We start from the raw sequence: 19876 nt of genomic DNA, 5'->3' as shown, positions 1-19876 counted from the left end.
TATCAAAAAACTTATTCCAAAGTCCAGAGAAAGGAAGAAAATGTACATCTACAACCTAAGTATATATCAAAATGAAATACTTGGGGAGCTGTTGCAGAAGGTTACATTGCTTCTGAGGCAAACTTATAACAAAGACTATAGATATCCAAAGACGGTACACTCCTATTACTTATGAATAGGAAAAACTGCAACGCGCATCTAAATAAAAGAGCCTATCACAACTTGGTAAAGTTATTGTGTCACTGCAGCTGCCATTAGAAGAGGCGGTTACCATATAAATCTGAGACTTGTATGCGCTTAGGACCACACAGGCCCATTGGCTGGTCTATAGGCTGAAAATGTCTTGAATGGGACTTTGCTTATAATCAGTAGAGAATAGTTTCTAACTCTTTTCCTTCTCTCAATTCCCAATTAGCTCTGACTTTTTGCTTGTTTAGAGATTGGAGATTGGGGAAATACTTAAGTAAAAAGATAAAGAGACTAAAGTCAGAAAGGAAGAGTCTGAAATGAAAATTGTTATTCGCTCTCATGCCACTTTCATTTTGAAGTTACAGTAGCAGAATGTCCCACCATACACTTTGTCACTTAAATTCCAGTATGCAGCTTGTCCACAACAAGTTGTTTGTATGGATTTGGTAGACGTGGTAAATGAAACATTAGTTGTATAGACTATTGTCATGATACTTGGTTCTTTTTTGCCATTTTTGTAGCCTGATCACCATAGACTTTCATAGTTTTACACTATTACAGTGTAATTACAGTATACTTGCACAATTATGTCCTGAGTAATGTAAGGAGGCACTTGGACAATATGGGTTAAGGTTAGGTTTAGAGTTAGGTTCAGGGTTAATACTGTACCTCCTAGTTATTATAGTAAGAACATAGCATATTACATACATGTAGAACGTCTCGGGTTATTACTATAACCCTTGTTCCCCGAGAAGGGAACGAGACACTGCATCGTCGAGTGACGACACTTTGGGAACGCCCACAGCGATGCGTATCTGAAGTATGAATGAAATCAAGCCAATCTGATTGGTGGTGCGTCATGACGTAGTAGATGGCCTATGCATACACACACCAGCACTTGCGATGAAGCGAGTGCTCTACCCGTGATAGGTGTGGCGACGAGACACAGTGTCTCGTTCCCTTCTCGGGGAACAAGGGTTATAGTCATAACCCGAGACGTTCCCCTTCGAGGGAACTCGCACTGCGTCGTCGAGTGACGACACTTTGGGAACGTTAATACCCACTAGGCCACACCGATATCACCCCACGTCCTAGTGTGAAGCTGGAACCCAGGCACACTTAGGACGCAAGCACTCTAGCACCAGGCGTCACTGGGAGATGCAGACTATAAAATCTTATGAAGGTGTGCGGGGTGGCCCACCCGGCCGCCTCGCAAACCTCTTGAAGCGAGACGCCAGAAAGGAGGGCCACAGGGGAGGCCATGCTCCTGGTGGAATGCGCCCTCACGGCCATGGGTGAAGGCAAATTGCGCACCCTATAAGCCGCGTTGGTCTGACCTTCTCCACTGGGAAGACTTCTCCAAATAAATACTTAAGGCTCTGACAGGGCAGAGCAGGTGAAGTCTCCCCTCTTCCGCCGTCAGGTGGGGAGGGGGATGGAAAGCCTGAAGAACCAGAGACCGTGCTCCCTGAGATGGAACCTTGGGTATATAGCCCGGTCTAGGGTGTAAGATGGCCCTAACTCCGCCAGGGGCAAACTACAGGCAAGTTGGCGTGACCGCCAAGGCCTGGAGATCTCCCACTCTCCTGAGAGAGGTAATGGTGAGGAGAAAGGCCACCTTCAGGGTCAGGTTCTTCGGCTCAGCCTACTCCAGTGGCTCAAAGGGGGCCTCAGCCAACCCTTCAAGTACCACCGCCAGGTCCCAGGTTGGGACTCTGGAGCGAGCCGCAGGCCTCATCCTCCGAGCCCCACGGAGGAACTGTACAACCAGGTGGTGCTTCCCCAAGGGTCCATCACCTAGAGGTGCATGGAAAGCCCCAAGGGCAGCCACGTACACCTTCAGGGTGGACAGGGTAAGACCAGAGGAGAAGCGATCTTGGAGGAACTCCAGCACTGAAGCCTACTGGGCAGTTAACTGGGTCCACCTCACGCTCTCTACACCAAGTGGAGAATACGTTCCACTTGAGGCTGTACAGTCTCCTGGTGGAAGGAGCCCTGGAGCTGAGTAAAGTCTCGACTATCTCTGCTGACAGGCCTGTCTCTAGGTACCGAGCCCCTCAGGGGCCAAACCCAGAGGCTCCATATCTCTGGCCGGGGGTGAAATATTGTGCCCCCTGCCTGCGAGAGCAGATCACGGAGAGCCGTCTAGCAGAGCTGAAATGTCCGAGAACCATACTCGAGTGGGCCACCGGGGTGCTACTAAGAGCAGGCTGATGCCCTCCCGGCGGACCCACTCCAGAACTCCCGGGAGCAGAGCGATCGGGGGAAATGCGTACAGACGTAGCCTCGGCCATGTCTGCATCATGGCGTCCAGCCCTAACGGAGCTGGATGCCTGAGAGAAAACCACAGTGGACAGTGGGACGTCTCTCGAGACGCGAACAAGACCACTTCCACTGGGCCGAATCTCTCGCACATGGCCTCCACCGCTTCTGGGTGGAGTCGCCACTCCCCGGGCCTCAGCCCCTGCCTCGACAGGACGTCTGCTCCCTGGTTCTGGTCCCCGGGGACGTACATCGCTCTGAGAGATGACAGTTTCCCCTGGGACCACAGGAGGATTTGATGCGCCAGTCTGCAAAGAGGGCGCGACCTCAAACCCCCCTGGTGATTGAGATACGCGACAACCGAGGTGTTGTCTGAGCGTATCAGGACATGGTGGCCGCGGAGGTCCGGGAAAAAGCTCCTCAGAGCTTTTTAGACCGCCAGCATCTCCAGGCAGTTGATGTGCCATGAAGAATGCCGGGTCTCCCACAGACCTCTCGCAAAGCGGCCGTCCATGACCACGCCCCAGCCAGTGAGGGAAGCATCTGTTGAAACGGCTCTCTGGCAACATGATGCTCCCAGCACTGGTCCTTGGGACAGGAACCAAGGTTTCCGCCATATGACGAGGGAACGAAGGCATTTGCGCGTTACCCTGATCATACGAAACGGATTTCCCCTCGGGGAAAACCCCTTGGCCCTCAGCCACCACTGTAGGGGTCTCATGTGCAGCAGGTCAAAAGGTATCACCTTGGACGCTGCTGCCATGAGCCCCAGCAGTCTCTGAAACTGCTTCACAGTGAGGCTGCGGCCTGGCTTCACTCAGGAGACCATCGCCAGTATGGACTCCACGCGCGCGAGGGACATTTGTGCCTGCATCGACGTGGAGTCCCATACAACCCCCAGGAACGTAGTCCGCTCGGAGGTCGTCAACACGCTCTTCTTCGTGTTGAGTCTAAGCCCCAAGCACCTGATGTGGGCCAGAATGACATCTCGATGCCGAACCGCCATATCTGCGAGGGGAGAGTGCCAGACCGAAGGGAAGAACCCGATATTGGTACGCATCGCCCCCGAAAGCGAACCTCAGGAACTTCCTGTGACATGGAAGGATGGAAATATGGAAGTATGCGTCCTTTAGATCTATCGTGACGAACTAGTCCTCGGACTGGATCTGAGTCACGATGGCTGGAATTGTGAACATCTTGAACCTGAATCTCCTCAGAGACCGATTCAAGAGCCTGAGATCTATTATCGGACGCAACCAACCATCCTTCTTGGGAACTATGAAGTACCGGTTGTAGAACCCGGACTCCCTGTCTGCCAGAGGGACCCGTTCTATGGCCTCCTTGGCTAACAGGGCTTGTACTTCTTGTTCCATAACCCGAACCTGCTCTGGGCCGACCACAGTCCGGACCACCCCGTTGAACTTCGGGGGAGGAGAACCGAACTGAAGCCTGTAACCCAGCTCTACAGTCTGCAGGACCCATGTAGACACACTCGGAAGGCATGACCATGCGCCGAGATAATCTACTAAGGGAACCAGCCTCTCGAGGCTGGCCTCGGGTGTCAACCGAGACTCGTTCCCGACCCCCTGAAGCGGCTAACCGGCAGGGAGCAGTCGAGAACGATCTTTGGTGGGCGCACAAGTTCGCTGCCCAGTCGCAAGTGCTATTGGAGGCGACAAAGGCGCCGTGCGTGCGCGGGAAATCAGTGAGGCCCGAAGCGTCTTTGACGGCGGGAACACAGCACTGATTTCCCGAGAGCTCCTGGGGGAAAACGACCTCGGTCGCTCCTACCCGGGAGAGGGGGCTGGCCAGCAGGGGCCTCATCTAAGGGAGCAGCTCGACAGGGCCGCAACACTAGGGCGGACACTGCGCTTAGCAATCGCCTGAAACTGATGTGTCCCACTTTACTAGCAGACCCGAACCTACGCGCTGCCTTTTTTTTTTTTTTTTTTTGGCAACGCGAGATTGAATCTTGCACTAGGAAATGGCGAGCCTCGGAATCAGACAGCTCACACATCGGGTCCTCCACCCCGGGGGAAGAAGCCGCAGCGCGGGCTTCCACACGGGGAAGGAGAACAATGGAACTGTCAACAGGGAAGGAGAAGATGCCTCAGCACTCTCAAGTTCCCCTGACAGACCCATCTGCGAGTCCCATGATTGATCAACGTGCTGTCTTTTTTTTTTTTGTTTGACAGACACGGGACCAGCCAAGGAGTTCGCGAGCCCTGAGAAATGCTTGTGAACAACGTTGGTAGACAAACAACACCAAATAACACTGACAAAACACAGAGCGCTCCGCTGAAGAGCAAAAGCTGGTGTGTGTATGCATCAGCGTCCCTTATGTGTCTTCCGGGTATGCCGTCATCTACTACGTCATGACGCACCACCAATCAGATTGCCTTGATTTCATTCATACTTCAGATGTGCAACGCTGTGGGCGTTCCCAAAGTGTCGACGACGCAGTGCAAGTTCCCTCGAAGGGGAACAGGACTACATACAAGAGTACTGTGATCGTGACAGTCCCACTTTATTTTAAGTGTATTTAACTATTATGTGCTAACATTTAAATTAATCACTTGATATAATGCATTTATTGTGTACATTTCGGGTGTTCAAACTTTTTTTTAAAGGGGGCCAGATTTGATGTTGTTGACACACCTGGGGGTCGGATACTTCTCCTTCATTTTATATACAGTCAAACCAATAAAAACACCTGACCATGTTTTGCTTAAGTGTTTTTTCTTTAATTACTAATGCAACCTTTTACATAATTAAGCATTGCTTGGTAATTGGTTGACCTAAATTGGTATTATCTAAAATGGATTACAATCAACCAATCAGCTGTTAAATTTAAGTACAAATTTAACAGCTGATTTGTTGATTGTAATCCATTACATACCTTTCTATCAAAGTTATCTGACATTATCAAGATTAATTTGTTCTGGCACAGTTTCTTGAGTTCTTTTCATATTTTATTACCATTTTCTAAACTATAGCGAATATGATTATCCCACATTTCTGCCTCAATACCACAGTTAGAGTTAGTGTTACTACAGTAAACCCATGATAAATGTTGGTGATTTGTGGATTGAAAAGTATTCTAACTAGATTGTTGTTGCACAAAGTTTCTCCTGTTTTCTGCGTCAGTGTTGCTGAGAATGTCAGCACTGTTTCATCTGGCTTTAAACTAATTTAAATCACAGAGACATTAGTGGTTTGTATCGGAGACCTCTGCACCAAACTCAAACGCTTCTCACTAGATCTCACTGCACTGTTTAGTGGTCACGTGATTGAGCGAGTAAACTCCTTTGTTCTGAACTTGTCTTTTGAGCACAGCTAATAAATGATCCGTAAGGCACGGTTGAAACAAGTAGAGCTTTTCTGCTTTTGGCACGTTCAAGGTTTCTCATTCGTAACAGAGTTAAAAAAATACAAGTTCAAAGTTTAATTTCTGTAAATAAACTAATTACACTGTTGACCCTTCCTTCAATCTTTAGCCTACCCTTAAACCATAGCACTAAACCTGTTTCAGTTTTTAACTTTTTTTGTGCACAACACTTGTCTTTTCATATAGGCACATGAGGGATGTACTGTAGTAATAAAGGACATTTCATGCCTTTGCATGACTTTGTCAAGGAGCTACGGCATATACCCTCAATATGGTTTCTTTCCCTCCTGAGAGAGGTTCATGCAAGCATGGAGTGTTTGCTCTGTTTTAATGTGGGGATATTGCGAATAATTGCTCTGCCTGTCCAAATAAAGAGCGAATCTCTGAAGAACAAAGCTTGTCTTCTAGAAAACGGTAGGAGTTAAAAGACATGTCCATTAGGAGATCCCAAACATGAATCCCTATTTCATGCTTCTTTAAAAGCATTAGGTGTTTTTCTTTCTTTCCCTTTTATATGGTTCTTAAGCTATTTTAATAGCAATGGCATTTGTTTTAATACGCAGCGGCAGCCCTTCTAAACCACAAACAAGCACCACAACAGCTTCTACGCAGAACTCTAAATAAGTTTGCACTGGACTGAGGCCCAAACAGTCACATGCACTTGAGGGAAATTAAAATATGAATGTCCATTTATTATATCAACTGAAATATTTATCATATTCATCATGGCTACTACAGCAGAAGTCTGTAATTTGTTGTGTGGCATGTCATATCTCATATTTAAAGCGGTACTGTATATAGCAGGTCTTTAATTAAAAAGAGCTGAACCGTTACTTATTTATGCCTAATTTTACATTAATGTTTGTTTGAAGATGGCTTATTAAAGATAGTAATGTTGTCCAGCCAAGAGCAGTGTATGTTTTAATAGTTTTCTTGGTAGTATTGTTGTTAATACTCCATAATTACCAATTTTGCATGTAAATGTAAAGCTCACTGTGAGTGAGAATTGGTAATACCATGTGCTACCTTTTGTTTTACCCCAATATTATAAAGCAGCATAAATTTGATTTTAGTCCTTATTAACTCCAGAAAAGTGTTTGTTGTGCATGAAAGTTATAATTAGTCTGCACTTTTGTCAAATTTTGGCTATTGCAGCCTACCAAAGGTGATAAATAGATTTTTTTTTAGATGCAACAAAATAAAGGCTGCTGGAGAATTAGGCAGATTTGCCCCAGACGTGAAGGAGTTTGTATAAAACACACACAAGTAAAGCAGCCTGAAACTGCTGTCACAGCAAAACATGGGTTAAAGAAATATATAACGGCAATTAGACAAGGAGCAAACACTGTCATGGTAAAATGCTAGTGGTAATTTAACATAAGTGCTCACTTGGACCTGGCTTTTTTCTCAGCTGTTTTCTCACACTAATGTATTTGTTTTACTATGTCTATGTCCTGAGGTGATTCTGTGTACATGGGGATTAAGATGGAATGTATTCCATTTATTGAAATTAATAAAAATTTGGCAAAAATCTATAGGTTTGTGGTTGGAGAGTATGCACTATTAAGCTATGAATCAAATTAGGTATACCAAATGCATGCCTGGTAATACTATTATATTAATATATATATATACAGTATACTGTATATGAGTAAACTAATACGCAATATAGCGCAAGTCTCTTTTTCCCTCTCATTATCAATGCACAAATAACTTGAAAAACTATTTTCTTCCACTGACATTTTAATACTAAGCCTACACTTTGACCTTTGCAAAAAATTCTAGCTTTTGTGGAGACATTGGACAGAAAAAAAAATGATAAGCACCAGGGATTGATGGATTACCAGAGCATTGCAAAGCTTTCTGGGGAGTATTTGAAAAAAGACATTTCCATGGTTCTACGGGAAAATAATAAAGCTCCAAAAATCTATCAATGCGAAACTCTTTCTTCACTTCCAAAGATGGAAGACATTTGCTTGCTTTTGGTCTCTCTCTCTCTCTCTTTTACTGAACTACAAATGTAACATTCGTCTTGACTTTCATGTATTAAATGCAATATTATGATCAATTAGTTTTCATTTTAAATATTTTAATAGTCAGAGATTTAGTATTATTTATATAGCCAACTATTATAGTATTTATTACTATTTTAAATAATCTTTATGTATGTATTTTCATTTCATTTCATTTAATTTTAGTTTAAGCCTATTAATTCTGTTATGTGCTTTTGACATTGACAGTTTTATTTATATAATATTTCTATTTAGCTTTTATTTATATTTATTTATTTATGTTTTAGTTTTTGTCATTTTTGTAAAAATGCCTTCAACTTATATACCAAGGCAACATTTTTGTAACAAGTTTTTCACCGAATATTCATATTCAATTAAAAAGAAATTAAAAATTAAAAAATTAAAAAATTCTGATGAAAAAAAGTATTTATACATACAGTAATATATATAATCTTGTACCAAAAAAAAAAAAAGGTATAGATTAGTAGTAGTCTGTGATGAAGTTTATGTTTCTTTGTTTATTATGTTTGTCTACTTTCTGGACTTTAAATGCCAACTCTTTAAAGACTTAACTTTAAGTCTTCCTTAAGACTTTTTGCTTCAGATACCTTAAGTTTACACAGGGCCAAATATAAGAGTAGATGCATTTACTCATTTAAGGCTAGAAGATTCATCCCTTCAGAAACATCATATGCACAGCACTGTATAAGCACACACACACACACACACACACACACGCACAAACGCACACACATGCACACTGTGAGTCTGCTACGAGGTCTCAAGAGTGCATCATTTTCAAGTGCAAAGCTCTGCAGTTTGACTACGGGAGCTCAGCAGCCAAGGGAGATCTCATTAAAAAATGCCAAATCCACAGGGGAAAAAACAAATGCTTCCATTTAAAAGTGTAAATATTTTTTTTATGATATTTTTGCACACAGATACAGATTCTCATTGATATTGTTTTGAGCTATGCATTATGGTAGGATTTTCATATACTCACTCTAACACATCTCTGTTAAACGGCTTCTTGCTGTTGCCAAGAAACTCGCCAATCATCTGTCGGCTCAACCCCTTCCTCTGGAGCAGGAAGTGCGCCACACCTATAGGCGTATCCGGAATGAAACCACGAGAGATGAGAAACTGGAGGCCCTTGTCTGGATTTCTGTTGGATTCACAGAAAAAGAGGTAGATAGTGGAAGGGAGTTGGGGGGCAGAGAGAGAGAGAGAGAGAGAGAGAGAGAGAGAGAGAGAGAGAGAGAGAGAGAGAGAGAGAGAGAGAGAGAGAGAGAGAGAGAGAGAGAGAGAGAGAGAGAGAGAGAGAGAGAGAGAGAGAGAGAGAGAGAGAGAGAGAGAGAGAGAGAGAGAGAGTAAATATTAGGACTGTTAACATTTTAGATAACAACTATCTTCCAATATTAATAGTATTAATAGTACTTTCTAAGAGATATTAACAAACAAATATAAAATATAAATATTTTTGGGCTCTCTTAGAAACATAATGTTGTAATAGTATAATATTAATATTGGAAGTTAATGCATTGACTTATACAGCAAAAAAAAAAAAAAAAGTTAAACATAGGAAACCACAACAAACTTTACAACCACCCAAAATACCCTTGAAACAGCAACATAGCAACCACTCAGAATACCTTAGCAACCACAAATGCATTATTTACCAGCCAGAACACCTAGCATTGTGACTGAAGGTCAGAACAAGTTATACATTTGATGCTTCTAGTTTGCTCAAAATATTTCCCTCAGATGAAGTTCAAAATTGGACTGCTAATCATATGAACAGAAAATAGTGCAACAACACATTTTCATGTCATTGGCACCATATTTGATTTGAGAGGAGAAGATTATTAGCGAAAAGCCATTCAAAAATTGACCTATTTCCCACACAAAATTATGACTTCAGAATATGTGGAATTTTTTTTTCACTTTATGATGTCCTATTCACCTTATGTAGCAATGAGGAAGTATTTTCTGTGATTGTGTGGGCACTTTCAATTTATTCGTCGCTAAAGTTAATAACTGCACAATAACTAAATAATTTGAGCTACAAACCAGTGTGTTACGATATCATGCCTTACATTTACAAAGAAAGAAAGAAAGAAAGAAAGAAAGAAAGAAAGAAAGAAAGAAAGAAAGAAAGAAAGAAAGAAAGAAAGAAAGAAAGAAAGAAAGAAAGAAAGAAAGAAAGAAAGAAAGAAAGAAAGAAAGAAAGAAAGAAAGAAAAACAGCATTCCTACAGCATTGAACATTACAATGAAAAAGCGATGAATGTTAATATTAATAGCACCATATAACAAAGGTCAAGTTAATCAAGTCAATGAAATTGCGAATTGAATTGACATTAAATGATTATATTCTGCCACGTCTCGTCTGTGTTTGTGTTTTGCTTCAGCTTGACTTTGAGTTAGTTTTGCACTGTTCTCAGATCAGGTTTGTTCCCATGTTTTTTGATTTGCCTTCATGTGTCTTACCTGTGTCTTGTTAATTTCCTTGTTTTTATAATTTTAACGTACATTTAAAGTTTTTTTCTGTATTTGTATAATAGTTTTCTGCTAAAATGACAATTTTTTACTTAATAGAAAGTTTAAATAAACAGACTCTTACTAGATATGGATGGCCCAGTCAACTTGTTTATTAATCACCAGTGCCCATTTTTCCCACTTTTCCATCACAATAAACAGGCAAAACCCTTCCAGAACTATATCATTCAACTGCATATCATTTCATTGTCCTTACAATAAAACATAGTGACAGGATTTTTATTGTAACTGACAAACAGGCTGTTCATAAACTACATCATGTTCCCCTCAGTAAAGCTAGACTGTGTCTGCAAGGGTTGTACATTTATTATGAGGAGTAAATCATTGTAATGAATAGGGAAGAAGAGTGAAATAGGGAGATTGTAGAATGCAGTCAGGCAAACATGGTTCTCTCAGCATGTGGATGAATGAAAGTTTGCTGGACCCTCTATAAATCCATGCACTTTTTTTTCCAGGGCAAAGACTTAGCGATGAGAATGCTGACCAAAGGAATAAAGCAACTCTATAAAGTACAGCCGAGAAGCTTCTTTCTGTCCCTCGTTGTCACTTTTATTGTCTAAAGGCTGGAAAGCGTTGACATTCTGGTTATTGATAAGCCACTGAATGGAAAAATAGAGGTTATTAATGCCCACTTGGCTTCTGTGGAATGGGAAGGTGTCTGAGGAAATTGCATGAGATTGTAGCCTTTCAAGAGAGCCTCACAAACCTGCTTTATCATGGCATGTACATATTTCTACATCTTTATATCGAAAAATAACAAAACATTTTATATTTCTTTATGGAATAGTAAATACCAAAAATACCAAATTTTAGTTCTTAATAACTTCTTTTTTTCTTACCAGTCTCAAATAGTTTGAAACCCATATTATGTTATTTGTACTGTGGAACACATAAAGAGATTTTTTTGAACAATAACCTTTTCTTATTCATCTTATTCTTGATGTCGAGGCGTCCGGTCTCATCTACTTCCAGTTATTTTAGCTGTACAAAAACTGTCTATTATGTTGCTTGATATTGCAAACTTATATTTGAGTGTTGTTATTGTTAAATAAATAATAAAACATTTTCGTAATCAAAAATGTTTAAATAAAATGTTAAAATTAGATAAAAACCTCCAAAAAAAATTGAAATGCTGCCTTGGAATCTAAATGAAATACAATAAGTATAACTAAGTACTAAAACTAAAATAAAATAGACACACACACACACACACACACACACACACACACACACGTGTTTTCATGTTTTATGGGTACTTTCCACGGACATAATTATTTTTATACTGTACAAACTGTATTCTATCCCCTAACACAAACCCTACCCATCACAAAAAACTGTCAGCATTTTTACATTTTCAAAATATAATCTGTGACCCTGAACCACAAAACCAGTCATAAGTCTCCCAGGTATATTTGTGGCAATATCCAACAATATTGTATGGGTCAAAATTATAGATTTTTCTTTTATGCCAAAAATCATTAGGATATTAAGTAATTCCATGAAGATATTTTGTAAAATTCCTACCATAAATATATCAAAAATGTATTATTAGTCGTAATATGTGTTGCTAAGGACTTCATCAGATCAACGTTAAAGGTGATATTCTCAATATATCTAGATTTTGTTTTCCTATCCTAACAAACCATACATCAATGGAAAGCTTATTCATTCAGCTTTCAGATGATGTATAAATCTCGAAAATTTACCATTATGGTTTTGTGGTCCAGGGTCACATTTAGTATGAATTATAAGCCGGTTTCCTCATGGGGACCATTTTTACATTTGTGACCAGTCACGGAAGTCTGGGGCATTTTGAGTTATTCACATATTCTGAAAGTGTATTCTCCAAGCTTTCCAACGATGTGTAACACATGGAAATCGCCTCGGTTACGACTGTAACCTTGGTTCCCTGAAGAGGGAACGAGCGTTGCATCGAATGACGCTATGGGGAACGCTTGCGTGATGAAGTCATGAAGCACATGTGAAATCAGTCCAATAGTGTGAGGGAACGTCAGAGGCGGATGACGTCATAAACCAGGAAGTATAAAGCCTGCCAAAACAAAGCCGCGCTAGCTTCGTAAGTCTGAAGTAGTCGCTTTGACAGGCATGTAGGAGATATGGCAGGACGATGCAACGCTCGTTCCCTCTTCAGGGAACCGAGGTTACAGTCGTAACCGAGGCGTTCCCTTTCAAGGGAACTCCCGTTGCATCGAATGGCGCTATGGGGAACGTTAATACCAATGCCACCATAGCGAGACGTGCCTGTCCAGTGTGAAAAAGCAGCACTAGGACTACAAAACCCCAGACCCTGGTGCAGAGTCCAAGTCCAAAGAGTATAACCTGACAAATGTATGCGGTGAGGACCAACCCGCCGCATCACAAACGTCCTGCAGAGCCACTCCTGAAATAAGGGCCTTAGAGGCCGCCATACTCCTAGTAGAGTGGGACCGGACGGCCAAGGGAGAAGGTCGTCCGACCGACTCATAAGCCAGTGAGATAGTCTCAACCACCCACTTGCTCATTCTTTGCTTAGGTGCTGGGGACCCCTTGTTGGGGGGCCCGAAGCACACGAACAGTTGTTCCGTTTTACGGCACAGGGCAGCTCTGTGGACATACGCATCTAAAGCCCTCACAGGGCAAAGGTAATTATTTTTCTCCTGGTCCGGATTGAGGAAAGGTGGAGGACAGAAGGCCTGAAGAATAATCGATCTAGCTACGTTAGTAGGGACCTTAGGAATATAACCTGGCCTAGGATGAAGGAAGGCCTTGACCATGCCAGGTGCAAACTCCAAGCACGAGGGTGCAACAGAAAGAGCCTGAAGATCTCCTATCCTCTTAAGAGATGAAATAGCGAGGAGGAACAGAGTTTTTAAAGTCAGAAACTTAGCCTGAACCTCTTCCAGCGGCTCAAAGGGAGCCTGGGACAGGCCCTGGAGGACTGTAGCCAGGTCCCACGCCGGCACCCTGGTGCGAACTACAGGCCTCAGCCTCAAAGTACCACTGAGGAAACAAGACACCAACGGATCTTTACCCACAGATAACCCACCCAGAAGAGTGTGGTAAGCACCAATGGCCGCCACATACAACTTCAATGTGGAGGGGGATAGACCTGCATTAAACCGTTCCTGCAGGAACTCCAGCACTGTACCAACGGGGCAGTTAACTGGGTCCTGGTGACGGCTACTACACCAAGAAGTGAACACTGTCCATTTCAGAGCGTAAAGCTTCATCGTGGATGGAGCTCTGGAGTGAAGAATGGTATCTACAACCTCGGTTGAGAGACCCGACCTTATGAGCTGGGCCCCCTCAGAGGCCACGCCCATAGATTCCATAGTTCTGGACGGGGGTGGAATATTGACCCCTCTGCTTGGGACAGAAGGTCCCTCCTGACCGGCAGCCTCGGCCACGCCTGTACCATAGCATCCAGCCCCAGCGGAGCTGGATGCGTGAGGGAGAACCAGAGTGGACAGTGAGATGTCTCTCGAGACGCAAACAGATCCACTTGAGCCCGGCCTCCCTTGAACACCCTCCAAATCTGCTCCACCACCAAAGGTCTCACGTTGGATGCTGCTGCCATCAGACCCAGAATTCTTTGAAACTGTTTTACGGTGAGTGACTGGCCTAGTTTTACTCTCTTTACTGCTGACAGTATAGGCTCTATCCGTGCCGATGACAGGCACACCTGCATCGACACTGAATCCCATACCACGCCTAGAAAAGTGGTCCTCTGAAGTGGAGAAAGCACACTTTTTTTGGCGTTCAGCTGTAACCCCAGCTCCTTCATGTGAGCAAGAACGACATCTCGATGCCAAACCGCTACCTGACACGAATGAGCTAGAATCAACCAATCGTCGATATAATTCATAATGAGAATCCCCTGCAGGCGCATAGGCGCCAGGGCTGCATCAACGCATTTCGTGAAAGTGCGGGGTGAAAGTGCTAGACCAAATGGAAGAACTCTGTATTGGTATGCTTTCCCCCCGAAAGCAAACCTCAGGAACTTCCTGTGATATGGAAGGATGGAAATGTGGAAATATGCCTCCTTGAGATCTATCGTGACAAACCATTCCTCGAACCTGATCTGTGGAACGATTTGTCTCAAGGTTAACATCTTGAACTTGAGTTGCATGACCGCCTCGTTCAGCACCCGAAGATCTAAAATGGGACGCAGACCCCCATCCTTCTTTGGAACTATGAAGTACCGGCTGTAAAACCTGGCTTCCCTGTCTGAGTGAGGTACATATTCTATGGCCCCTTTCTCTAACAGGGCTTTTACTTCTTGTTCCATTACCAGAACCTGCTCGGGGCCCACCACTGTGGGTAGGACCCCCATAAACCTGGGCGGGCGAGACCCGAACTGTATTTGATACCCTTTTTCTATAGTGTGCAGGACTCAACGAGAAACATTTGGCAGTAGCTTCCACGCTGCCAAGAAGTTTTCTAGAGGTACCATCTTCTCGAGAATGAACGGAACTTCAGTCAGAACGGTGCCCTGTAACGGCGAACCGGCAGGGAACACCTGAACTGACTGCTCTAGGACCCTCCTTGGAGGGGGCATGCAGCCCAGGACCACTACATTTCTGGGTGGACCCTGGGACACACACTCGTGGGAGACCGCTGCGCCCTGTGACACCAGAGGTGGCAGGGTTTGCAGAACGACCATCAGAGGGCACCAAAGGGAGACAGGCACCGTATAATGAGGTGTACACTACTTCCCTTCGGGGAGGAACTTTACTGAACTAGAAAAACACTGAAACACTGATCACACAAAGCGCTACTTCAGACTTACGAAGCTAGCGCGGCTTTGTTTTGGCAGGCTTTATACTTCCTGGTTCATGACGCCTCTGACGTTCCCTCACACTATTGGACTGATTTCACATGTGCTTCATGACTTCATCACGCAAGCGTTCCCCATAGCGTCATTCGATGCAACGGGAGTTCCCTTGAAAGGGAAGTGATCATATTTGGAGAAGTTGTGGCCATTTGAAAGTAGGCACTCAAAAAACCTTAATAGGGAGAAATGACCTTTGAACATTTTGCAGTTCTCACCTGTTCTCACCTGCTGGGAGTGACAATAGGGCTCATTTACATCTCATTTAGATAAGCCATACCCCCTGTAAAGCTGCATGGTTGCATAGCAACGACAGACCCAATGGGATGCATTGTGTAGCATTAGGACTTTTTGAACAGGATTCTGTGATAACCGTGATCATTTTGGTCACTATAATCATGAAATTAAATTTTCATGCCATTTCATCTCTAGTTATGATCAACTATGATCAACTAAAATTAACTATAATTATGTGTTTTTATAGTATAATATGCAACGTACAATTTTCTATAAGAAAAAAATATAGAATTCTATATATTTTTTTATATTTATTCTATATTTTTCTATATTTTGTTCTTTTCTCTGACATTTAAGGGTAACATAGGCCTACAAAGACTCTTTTAGATCTAAAACAGTTTGGATAGTTGTTAATACAGTGTTCCCACAGCTTGGTTAACTTCAAATTCAAGAACCTTTCAAGGACTTTCCAGGTCCAGCTTTTATTCATTTATTTTTGGCCATGACAGAGGTCTGATATTCTATTTGTCATATTTCTGTTTTGCATAAAACTGAAGAATATTCGGTACATTCTATACTGTATTCTAAAATGATCTGATATTAACTTTTGCATGGATTTTATTGAAAAGAGCTTAGGCTCATGTAACCGATCTATTTTTGCAATATTTCACGGTGTGTCTGTGAAACGCTGAGGTACCGTATAGTTTTGTGCGCACGTGAACATCATGGCAACGTACAACACAAAGTACCTCACGCGGGAAACACTTAACGTAACACGTAAATGCAAGTAACAAACGTAAATCAAGCATAGTCCACGAAGTGTTGGCGAAATAACACATTATCAGACCGGAGAGAATAAAACGGAATTTCTTCCAGAACATTTCTTGCACAAAATAAATTCAAGCACTTTCAAGGACCTGTATGTATATTTATTTTCAGTCATGTCGTTGTACACAGCCCTCTCTTTCTGCACAAGGGAAAGATGATCGTGTTGCTTCTTTACTGCTCAGACTTTCTATCATCTGGGAGGTTTGCAAATTGCACTTCGCATCAGCTGCTCGTTATTGCTTTAGCACTGCCAGCAGAGATCTGTGCGCGGCCAGCCACCAGGGTTGCCAGGTTTTCACAACAAAACCCACACAATTGCTACTCAAAACTAGCCCAAATCAAGCCCAATCGCGTTTCAGGGGGGGCTTCTCCGGTAAAAATCGCATTTGGGGGGTAAAATATGTGTTTTTTTGGCATGGTTGCCTACTAAAATTCGCATTCCCGGGGCTAAATATCACATAATTGGGCTCGCTTCAACCAGCGGACAAGCCGATTTCAAACTCAAAGTGTATGCTACTATGTGTATGTAATTTTGAAAAAAACGCTTCTTTCTCATTTTGCTCGAAAGTTGTGCTGCTGACTTGTGTCCCTACTTTCCGTGACTGGTCACATTTTATCCCCTTACCTTACACTAATCCTACCCCTAAACCTACCCATCACAGAAAACTTTCTGCATTTTTACATTTAAAAAAAAAAAAATCATTCTGTATGATTTATAACCTTGTTTCCGGGTTTCCACTGTTATACTTTATCTGAATGAGTACAGAATCTCCTGATCAAAACACAGAAACATTCCCAAAAAACATTCCCATTCAGTTCACGAGGCAGGTGAAAACTCAATTTAGAATGGTACTCACTCCGCTTACCAACGTCCCTTGTTGTTCACACGTCAATGTCCTCTATATGTCCTTTACATGCTCTTTCCAACATATATACACACTCACTGAGCCCCTATAATCCTTTCTTAATTATCTGTTTAGAGAAAGCACATTTCAGTCCCCAAATCTCTCTTTTAATCCAAACTCAGATTTTAGCATCTCGTCCCAGAGCGCACACACACAGGGTCTACCTGCTTTAGATTCAGTCTGAGCTGTCACAGGTATTAGGCTAGCCTGCAGAAAATGAACTGCTGGAACTAATGACAACCCCTCTCTCTTTTCACTCACTCTCTTGGAGCAAAACCTCCATTTGATTAAAAATTGGCTTATCCTTATCTGTCGGGGTTTTTGAGGTGATGACGTGTGGGTAAGGGAGAGACTGGTTTATTTTTATTTTGTTTTCTTTGATAGTGTTAAAAGTAGGGATTTCGATCGATTAACAGATTTAATCTAATTAATTCCATAAACTGGCAATTAATTAATCAAAAAATCACATATATTAATAAGTATTAATAAGTAAGCTAAGTATTGTGTTGTGCACATCAAAGTATTTTAATATATTATACATTCTTTGGAGTCTCTAAAGCCGCGTTTTCACTGCAGGAACTTTACCCAAGGGTGGTATACTCCGTGCGTTTCGACCGCAGGGACCAGGGTCTAAATTTCACCATCAGAAAGTCCCTGCTCGCGAGGTAGTACTTTTTCAAAGTTCAGGAACTTTCGGGGGTGGGATTTGGGTGCTGAACATGCTGATTGGTTGACTCCACGCAGCATTTTATTTCAACCACCATTTTTAAAAGTCTGTTGCGGTGCGTACAGTAAGAGTTGTTTGCTATTTGAATCAACAATGGAGTTTAAAAAAATATGACCGATGGACCAACGAAGAGGTTCAGGCTTTATTAAGCTTATATGCAGAGGATGGAATCCAGCGGGAACTGGAAAGTTGCATGCAGTCCACCGGACTAATTTGCCTAATTTTCACTGTACTTTAGACCGTGATGGAAACGCAGATAGCAACAGGTCTGGGGTAAAAAAGTTTTCTAGGGGAAAAAAAGTTCCTGGGACAAATTGTTCTGGGTCATTTTATAGGAAACGCTACTTGAGTAGATTTGTATGTACAAACATTTTATTAAATTGTATAAAAACTTGGTTTGGTCATGAATTACTCAATGTTTTTGTAGTTGTTGTTTGCTTTTTTTGAATAATTCAAATGACTCACTCACGCTATAAGTCAGTCTACTGCCCTAAAGATGTATCCTGTAGAAAAGGTCAATGGACAAATCTAAACGGATTCAAAAGTTCAAAAACACAATTTTCAGCTAAAAACTGATTTTTATTTATATGTTTAGAGGACAATTGTGTTTTGGGTGCTTGAAAACGCAAACTTTTTGAAAATGATACCGTTATCCTCTCTGTGTTAGCTACAAAAACATGAATGTGTGAAAACAATGACGTCATGCGCATGCGTATTAAGTGGTCAGTCTATAGGCGCGTAGTGTTTCTTTACAAAGTGACATCACCATCTACTGGCCTGGAATGAATAATACGTTTTTAGTCATTTTATGCTTAATTTTTCAACAAAGCCTTTTTTGCTGTTTTCAGTACATTGTTGTTGTGTAAACATACCCTCAAAAGAGGGTTGTTGTTTTTTTTTCAAAAAAATATTCAAAACTGACAAAAAAAAAAATTTGAAAACATAAAACATTTATTATTCATTGACAAAACTGGTCCAAAGGAGAAAGAAATTGGGTTTTGAAGAACAGGAGGGAATCTGAGAGTAAACGTCAAGATGAGAGTAAATGATGACACAATTTTCATTTTTGGGCAAATTAATCCTTAAATGACAGCTGAAGCTGAGTTATTTGTGGGATTCAGCCATATGTTCAAAATTATCACTGGACTTTTCTTTACTTAAAAGAAATCTGATGAGCGGTTGGAAAATAAACAGTCTCCCACTCAACTTGGCAGCCAATATATAGCCCTTCCAGCTGACTCATAATCAAGTGCACATACACATACATTCACTCACCCATAATGAATCCAGATGAATCCCTTCTGTTACTTTATACTGTGAATTTTGTCACCATCAACGCAGGGTAAAGAAGGTTTCACATGGTGAAGATGGAAAATAAATGAGTAGATTATGTACTTTTCCTTTTGCAAGATCGATAAAGAGCCGCTGTGTGTAGATGCAAGCCTATTTGTCAGTTATGTAAGTTACCACGTCAGGATCACACTGTTAGATGCTGTCTGGAAATGTGATTTAAAAAAAAAAAAATAATTAAACGTTCACTCGGGACTCAAAATGCATTCATTAAAAAGTATGTACAATGTGTTTCACCCTGGACACTGAAACAGCAATGAAAGGGAAAAAATGGAGATCTTGTATGGTTTAATATACTACAGAAAAGCACTGCTTCATCTGAATAAGGTTTTAACTTTTTAAAGCCACATTTCTCCAATGACTTTTTATAGCTGATAAAGAACTTTTAATCGGGCCCTCTATCTTCAGATTATGGCTATGCTTTAAAGGAACTATAAATGACACTGAAGTGCCACTGCAAGGTCATGGGGAAATAAATGCAGAAGTAAGGGTAAAAGTCAACTATTTCTTCCATTATTGGAGAGGTATCTTAAATCTTTCGTTTAAAATAGATGGTAAAATGGAAAAGGGGAGCCAGAACAGCGAACCC

At 41.9% G+C, this 19876-nt stretch overlaps 1 protein-coding gene across 1 annotated transcript in view; it reads right to left on the bottom strand.

The window, feature by feature from the left end:
• The window catches only part of iqsec3a (IQ motif and Sec7 domain ArfGEF 3a), a 190613-nt gene that overhangs the window by 59297 nt on the left and 111440 nt on the right, over window positions 1-19876 (bottom strand). The window contains exon 5 of the mRNA XM_079817180.1: window positions 8855-9016. Within this exon, the coding sequence (XP_079673306.1) occupies window positions 8855-9016 (162 nt within the window). The remainder of the gene's footprint in view (window positions 1-8854; window positions 9017-19876) is intronic.

This window comes from Gobio gobio (genome assembly GCF_949357685.1).
Source record: "Gobio gobio genome assembly, chromosome: 5".
In the NCBI taxonomy this organism is placed as follows: Eukaryota; Metazoa; Chordata; class Actinopteri; order Cypriniformes; family Gobionidae; genus Gobio; species Gobio gobio.
The sequence above is the reverse complement of the archived record's forward strand: the minus strand, read 5'-3'. Positions and strand labels throughout refer to the sequence as shown.